Source organism: Tupaia chinensis, unplaced genomic scaffold (genome assembly GCF_000334495.1).
Source record: "Tupaia chinensis unplaced genomic scaffold, TupChi_1.0 Scaffold000706_1, whole genome shotgun sequence".
NCBI lineage: Eukaryota > Metazoa > Chordata > Mammalia > Scandentia > Tupaiidae > Tupaia > Tupaia belangeri.
In genome coordinates this window covers 940,631-948,808 of record NW_006160229.1, presented here as the reverse complement: position 1 = coordinate 948,808, position 8,178 = coordinate 940,631, and the positions used below count along the sequence as shown (strand labels likewise).

Sequence of the window (8,178 nt, the reverse complement as noted above, 5' to 3'; positions counted from 1 at the left end):
TCCCACCCCACCCTGCCCTGCTCCACCCGGCCTGCCCCGCCCCGCCCCACCTCGCCTCACCTCACCTTCCTGTCGAGTACCACCCCTCCCCCTTTAAGTTCTGGAAGGTTCCGTGCGGTTCCATGCAAATACCCGTATGTGGTTTTGGGACTTCCATCTTGGAAGCTGGGCAGAACTGAAGCTTTGTTTCAGGGGTCCCCAACTCAGATCAGCAGAAGGAGTGGTCTCAGGACTGGAAAATTATGAGGACTCATAGAAAATATGAAGGTAGCTACAACCACAAAGATAGGAGAACCTTCCTGCCAGTACCTTTTTTTATCTTCTCCCCTCTCTTTACCACCAAGCCCAGAAAGACTCCAGGCAAAATGCCTCAATGTGTTTTTCTTGTGACTGATCTAGGAAGTTCAAGGGAGCTGATGCTTTTTCTGAGTGGGGCCCTAACTCAAGCGAGGACCCTCAGATTCCAACAGGCATCAAAGTGAGGAGCCAGATTTCGGGGATGTCTTAAAAGGCCCTTTCCCCATGCATAGAGGGCACTCCATACCTCCCTAGTCCTTGTGGTCACTACTTGTGACCCCAGGCAGGGTACTGTATGTGCTCTTTTACGAGATTCAGCTTTAGATTCTGAGGGGTGTGGCTTAAGTTCAGCTGGGGGAGGAATCCTAGTACTGACCAATTATGAAGGAGAACACGCTGAGGGAGGGACAAGGGTACCTCCCGCTACGGATAAGAGGACCTAGCCTTGCCCTTCTCTGACCTGTATCTCTGGGCATGGTCAGGCAGAGTCCAGGATGTTCTCTCTCCTGACTTTCGTCTTGGTAATCTGAAGGAGGCAAGGTTCTTTTAGAGGTGACTTGACTCAGGTCAGCAGAGAGAGGCATCCTAGGCCTGGAGATGACCTGGAAGGAGGAGATATCCTGCCAGAAGTATAGGTGCCTCCAGTCTTTGCCTGCGCTTGCTGTCAGCCTTAAAGGAGGAGATACACCTTCAGAAATAAAGGTGTCCTGTATCTTTCCCTGTAATTGCTGTCAGCCTTGAGAAACTCTAGGCAGGGTTTCAGAATATGCTGTTTTTCTGACTTTCATCTTGAAAGTCTGTTGGTCTTTAGGCTTGGTCAGATGGGGATGGACTTGGGTCAGAATAGGGAGGAGTCAGACACTCTTCTGTCTTTAATATGAAGATTCTCGGGGTCAGTGAAAGAACTTATTACTGCAGATGTAGGAGAACTCAGCTCTGCCTTTCCCATATTAACCTTTGTGAAACCTCAACAGGATTCTCAGATTCACTGTACCCAAGTGTCCATGTCCATATTTGGAGACTGAGGGGGTGCTACTCAGGTTAGCAGATTGAGGAATCTTAGACTTTGTCAAGATTCAAGGAGAGAAGCCTCTGAGGGGAGTGTGGACACCTCCCAGTCTGGATAGTGGTGGGTGGCAGCAGGGGCCGTGTTTGTTCTCATAGAAACCACATATTAATGGTAGCCCTAAGAAGCTCTGGGAAAGCGGTGAAGCACAAGGCTCCCCTTCATCTCTCTGACATTCTTTCCTGGTATATGAGGAACTTAGGGATGTTTTGCTGAGGGAAGCATCCTCAGGTCAGCAAAAGGAAGGCAGTTTAGATCCTGTCAGCAGTAAACATGAATACTTTGAGGATAGCTAATGAGACCTTCTACCACAAGAGGGAGTCCCTTCAAAACCTCACCAACTTCTCCATCCCCTAACTGTAGGAGGACTGGGGCAAGATGACCAGATGTGGTCCACAGTCACTTCCACCAGAAACTGGTGAAGTTTGTCTGATGGAAGTGAGGCCTTGGTCTGAGGGGGCAATATGAGTATCTTTAGGGATGCAGGGATTACCTCTGGTTGCGGAACAGGTGGCATCCAGCTCCTGCTGCTGGCCCTGGGAGATCTCAGGTAGATGTAAGGTACAAGATGTGACTTCTTTTCACTTTTGTATGGGGCACCAGGGAGATGAGGACCTTAGTTTGAGAGGCAACAGCTTGGAAGATGGTGTTTCAGTCACTATTAGGGGTCAAATTAAGGACTGAGAGTATCCCTTGCATCAGAATAATTCACACCCAGCCTTTCTTTGCCCTTTCAACATAGGAGGAGCAGAGGCATGGTGAAGCAGAGGCATGGTGACTAGAAGTAGCATCCCTTCACTTTTATCTGTAGTGTCTCAGGGAGGTGAAAACCTTGGTCTAACGGGTGTAACCTCAGTTTGGTAGAGAAGTTCCATGCCCTGCCAAATGTCTTGATGAAGGTTTTCAATGGATTTAAGGAACTTACTTTATATAGAGGGTTCTCCCAGAAACCTGCCCCCTGCTGCCACCCTGGAAAGATAGAGGGTTGCCAACTGCAGTGTTTCCTGACTTCTAGTTTGGTAGTCTGAGGGAAGTGAGGCTTTTTCTGAGGAGTGTATACTCAGGTTAACAGAAAAAAAAAAAGTGGTTCCAGACCCAACCAGACATCAAGGACAGTGTTCTGAGGGAGGGTTAGAGGTATATTCCACTAGATAGATGCATCCCTGGCCCACATTGAGTATAACTGAATCCTAGAGAGAGTGGGACCCAACCACAACTGGCCCCTGATGTTAACCCCAAAAGATTACAGACAAGTTGGTCAGATGTGCTGCTTCCTTATCTTTGTCTGGGGGAGGAGGTGTCTTGAGGTGAGGGCTTTGGTCTGAGAGGGTATCACATTAGGGGAGAAGGAGGAGGATTCCAGATTCTGGCAGCAGTTAAGATAAGGACCCTTGGTGAGGACTGAAGGTCCACTCCTCTCCTCTCTCACCCAGAAAAGGGAGACCCTACAATGTCTGGCTGTCTCCTTCTCAACCCTGGGAGCATCCCAGGCTAGAGTGACCAAATAGAACAAGTTATCACTTCTGCCACAAGCCATACCAGGAGCCAAAGGACTGGGATGTTTCTGGATAGTGAGATTTTAGTTGTAGAAGGAGACTTCAGGTCAACATAGGATGAGACGGGGTACAAGTAAAGGTGAATATTTTGACATAGGACTGAGTGTCTCTGTCCCCTAACAGACTCTGGACAGAGTTGATTTGATTTTTTACTGTTTGGAGTGTTTTAGGAGGTGAAAACCTTGGTCTGAGAGTGTGACATCAGGAGAGAGGAACCTCAAGATCTGTAAAGACTCAAGGTAAGGTAAAGCCATTGTGGGAGGACTGGTGGTACTCCCCCTAACCCCCTAACTCCTCACCACATCCCAGGTAGAAGAGATTCACAAAAACTCCATCCTCCCTTGTCAACTCTAGGAGGGTCTGGGGATGTGATGTGCTCCCACTCCCTCCATGGAGTAACAGGAGTAACTCCAGGCGGTGAGGCCTTGGTCTGAGAGAGGATGTCAGATGACTAGAAGAGATGAGACTAGGTCTTGCCAGTAGTAAAGAGGAATAATCTGAGGGAGAACAGAAGGTACATCCTATACCAGAACAGAAGAGATATAGCATCTGTTGGCAGCCCTGGGAGACTTTGGCCAGAGATGGATAGATATGGTTCCTCTTCACTTTTATCTTGAGGGTCTTAGTGAGGTGAGGGCCTTGATCTGAGCACAAAGGCAGGTCAGCTGAAGAAGCCACACAGGTCAAACAAAGGAGGCATCTCAAGTTGTACCAGGAGTCAAGGTAAAGACTTGGTGAAGAAAAAAGTTACCTCCTATTGTAGGAAGAGAGATCCCACAGAGTCTAAGTGTCTCTGTTCTCAGCCCTGGGAGGACCCAGGAAGGGTTGGCCATATGTGGTATGCCCTCACTTTCTCCAGTGGTAAGGAGCTGTGTCAGTGAGGTGAGAACATGATCCTAAGGAGAGTGTCAAGTCAACAGGGAGTGGCTCAGGCCCTGCAAGGAACAAAGATGAACGTTATGAGAGAGGAATGAGGATGGCCCCACAGCCAAATAGATGGGACACACCCGTGGGCAAAAGTTGCTACATATGGCATTTCTTCATTTCTATCTTGAGAGTTTCAGGAAGGTGAACGCCTTGACTCTGAAGAGTCAGAGGTTCAGAGGGAGGAATAAATACCGGGCTCCACCTAGTGTCAAGGTAAAGGACCTGGTGGGGAATAAGTACCTCCCAGCACAGAAAGAAGGGAGCCCTGAGTATGGCTGTTCCTTGGTCTCAGCTATGGGAAGACTTAGCTAGGGTAGGCAAGATGTTGTGTATCTTCTCTTTCTGCAAGGGAAGGGCAGTGTCTTGGAGAGGTGGCAAGGCCCTGATCTAATGGGACAGTGTCAGTGTTGTGACAAGGTGTGGCCCAGGTCCTGCAAGGACTAAAACTGAATAGTGTGGGGGAGGATTAAGATAATCTTCCACAGCAGAAGAGATGAGGCCTAGCCCTTGCTGTCAGTCCTGGAAGGCTCAGGCAGGGATGGTCATATATTGTGTCTCCTCACTTTTTTCCAGGTTCTCAGGGAAGTAAGGACCTTGGTCTGAGGTGCTGACAGTCCAGGGAGAGCTACATCAAGTCATCAGGAGAAGTTCCAGACTCTGCTAGCATTAAGGTAAGGACCTTGAGTGAGGAATGAGAGCAAACTCCCCTCCTAAGTACTGAAGGCTCACCCAGCCCTATGTTGTTCATCCAGCTCTTGGGAGACCCTGGAGCATATTGGCCAGATATAGTATACCCTCACTCCTATCTTGGTGGACTCATGAAAGTGAGATCTTGTTTGAGAGAGATGGGCCCAAGATAGCAGGAGGAGGAGTTGCAGGCTTTGCCAGGCATTAATGTGAAGAATGAGGATATCTCTCTCCCAGATGAGATGGTATCCCTACAGAGTTCAGCCAGCTATTGTGTCACCTTAGGGGAGGCTATGGGCTGGTGTGCTCAGCAGTGGTACTCCCTTCTTCCTAATCTTAGTTTCAGGAATGTAAGTTCAGAGGGGACCATCCACCCCAGAACTCTGAAGATCTCACAGAATCTTGCCCCATCTCTCAGCCTTGCAGACCCCAGGCTATGCAACCTCAAGAACCCCTCAATTCTTACAGGGGCTCTGCAGAGTAGTAGGTGAAGATGCTGGTGTGAGATACACATCCTAGGTTTGCTTAGAAGAGGCCCAGGCAGTGCCTAGAGTCAAGATGAGGTGCATACCCTGTGATCAAGGGCACCTCCCCTCAGAGCAGAGGCAACCTATTAGCATCAGACCCCACTCACTCTAATGTCAGACCTGGTGCCTCAGGCTGTGCCAGCAACTTCACTCTTTCTCATGTCCTCCTAACAGGTTCTGAGGGGACAAGTTCAGGAGGACAGGTTATCTGTGAGGCCCAAGGACACCACCTGAAGAGAAGACCTGTAAGTCAGCCCTTGTCAGGGCCACCATAGGTGAGCTTCTCAGCTGGGGCTGCTCACACTGTCCTTCTTTCCCCCAGGCCCGTGGTATCCCATTGCCTACACTCCTGCTCACACTCTACCTGCTGCCTGTGACCAGAGTCATCATGCCTCATGCGTCAAAACGTCTGTGCCTCGCCTTTGACGATGGCTTTGTGTCCTTAACTGAAGAGCAGGAATTGATGGATGCAGAGATTCCCACAACTGAGGATGAGGATAGCTCTTCCAATTCTTCTTTCCACTTCTCCTTCCCTTCCACCTCCTCTGCCTCTTCTCCTGTGATTCCTGACACCCCAGAAGAGGAAGAGGTGCCTGATCCTGGGATACAGAATTCTCCCCAGAAGTCTCCCCAGGGTTCCCCCGAGAATTCTCCCCAGAAGTCTCCTCAGAATGCTCCTCGGAATTCTCTCCAGAGCTCTCCCCAGAATTCTCCCCGGAGTTCCCCCCAGACTTCACCTCAGAGCCCTCTCCAAAGTTCTCAGAGCTTCTGCTGCTCCTCCTCTTGGAGTATTGCAGACAAAAAGTCTAGCAGCCGAGAAGATGAGAGTTCAAGCAGTTCACTGTCTTTACTGGGCACTCAGTTCTTACCTGTAGACCCACTAAGTGAAAAGGTGACTGAATTGGTACATTTCCTGATCTTTAAGTATCGATTGAAGGAGCCCATTACAAAGGCAGAAATGCTGGAAGTTGTCATCAAAACGTATAATAACCATTTCCCTGTGATTTTCACAAGAGCTTGTAGATGTTTAGATGTGATCTTTGGCATTGATGTGAATGAAATGGACCCCACCACTCATTCTTATGTCCTTGTCAACTCACTAGATGTCACCTACGATGACATGGTTGGTGACTACCAGAGTATGCCTAAAAATGGCCTCCTGGTAATGATCCTGGGTCTGATATTCATAGAGGGTAACCATGCCTCTGAGGAAGACATCTGGGGTTTTCTGAATATGATGGGAATGTATCCTGGGAGAGAGCACTACATCTATGGAGATCCCAGCGAGTTCACCAGAGATTGGGTGCAGGAAAATTACCTAGAGTACCGGCAGATGCCCAACAGTGATCCTCCACGCTATGAATTCCTATGGGGCCCAAGGGCATATGCCGAAACAAGTAAGGTGAATGTTCTGAAATATATGGCCAAAGTCAAAGGGGACGACTTCATTTTGTTCTCAGGGTGGTATGAGCAAGCTTTGAGAGATGACGAGAAGAGAGCTCAGTCTAAAATTGGTCCCATGGTTAATACTGCTGCCCAGTATATTGCACAGCATTGTCCAGAAGCTTCTCCTGACTCAAATGAAGGTTGAGACAGGCTCTTCACTCTGTGTTTGAAGGAAGCAGTCAAGGTTCTAAAGAGGGTAGGGTCAGGGTAAGGCTGGAAAAAACATAGTGCACAACTTTTTGTTCTTATATGAGTGACATGGTAGTTTCTCCGTTCCCTTTTTGCCATTTTTCAAATGTTTACTTTATATTTAGAATCTAAGTTTATGAATGACATTGGTCACACACTTGTTTATTGGGGTTAGAGAAAATACTGAGAGAGCAATGTTTGAGGGTTAACTTTTGGATTAATTTAACCCTTTTCGGTCTATTCTGTAAAACGAAAATGATATGTACCTCAATTTGCTTGGCTTATTGAAGAAAGTAAAATACATCTTAATAAATATTAATAAATTAAAGCCCTTGCCTCACTGATTCTTTTAGCAACCAAACATTAATTGGGTATTTTCTTTTTTGGAAGGCACTGTGTTCATATTGGAACTACTAGGATAAACAAAACACACTTTTGCCTATAGAGTGATGGAGTCTAGGCGTAGCAATCATACTAGGGCAGTGGTGAAACATTCTTTTTTTTCCAGAGAGATTTTTGCTATAGGACGCCTGCACTTGCCAGAGAGACAGTGAAAAATCATCCTCGCAGCGGGGATGGCCATGCAGCAATTCCTTCTCTATTCTCTCGGGATCTTGGGTATGCATGCACACATGCTTGGCTTATTTTAAGCCACTGGGCCTAGGACTCGAACCACGGTCAACTACAAGTAAGTCCAACTACGTAATCATTATGCCGTCTGCTGGACCCTGAGAGTTACTTAAGACCTTACAGACAAGTGAGAAGAGCACATGAGCCATAAGTGAGTGAGACTAGATGCGAGCAGTAAAATGTCAGTGGCCTAAACCAAGGCAGTTTGGGGCTTTGGGAAATTGTGATTCCTTCTATGAGAGGTTAATTAAGCTGTAGGTGTTGGTAAGGGTCAGACTCTCAGAGTGTCTTAGAGGTGAGAAGCACACTTGGAATGGTAAAATACTTACTAGTAATGTTTGGATCATGGATAGCCAGAGAGAAATCTCCATTTGGGACAAGTATAGAAGGTGTGCTGTGCTCTTCTCCCAGTGCAGTTGAAGAGTTTATAAAACAGAAATTTTATACATGGCATCTGTAAGAATTTCTGGAGAAATAGAATGGTACTATCTTGAGTTAGTACCTAGAAGCCGCTGTGCTTACACTCTTTTCCCTGGTTTGGGAGAGACAGGACCCACTCCATTAAAGTGACGTTAAAGAGTGGGTTATCTTGACTATAATTTGCCAAATCTAGGCAAGTCTAGGATTGGGTGACAGTGAAATGAATAAAAACTGTTTTGAATAAATGAGGAGTTGGGAGAAAGGAAGGAGTTGGTCTTTGACATAAATTTTAGGAGCGTTGAGGGGACCAGCAGTTAGCGTAATGACTATGTTGCTGGACTCCCACGTAGTCGACCATGGTTCAAATCCCGGACCTGGTGGCTTAAACACGCCGGGCGCATGTGCGTGCATGCCCAAGATCCCAAGAGGAGAA

The 8,178-nt window shown here is 47.5% G+C and overlaps 1 protein-coding gene across 1 annotated transcript in view; it reads left to right on the top strand.

Annotated features, from left to right (window-relative positions):
* LOC102482184 (melanoma-associated antigen 10) overlaps positions 1-6,860 on the top strand; it is an 8,006-nt gene extending 1,146 nt beyond the window's left edge. The window contains exons 2-5 of the mRNA XM_006160693.1: positions 3,090-3,158; positions 4,420-4,517; positions 5,235-5,305; positions 5,383-6,860. Coding sequence (XP_006160755.1) covers positions 5,449-6,651 — 1,203 coding nt within the window. The 5' untranslated portion in view covers positions 3,090-3,158; positions 4,420-4,517; positions 5,235-5,305; positions 5,383-5,448 and the 3' untranslated portion in view covers positions 6,652-6,860. The remainder of the gene's footprint in view (positions 1-3,089; positions 3,159-4,419; positions 4,518-5,234; positions 5,306-5,382) is intronic.
* Positions 6,861-8,178: the final 1,318 nt, after the last annotated feature.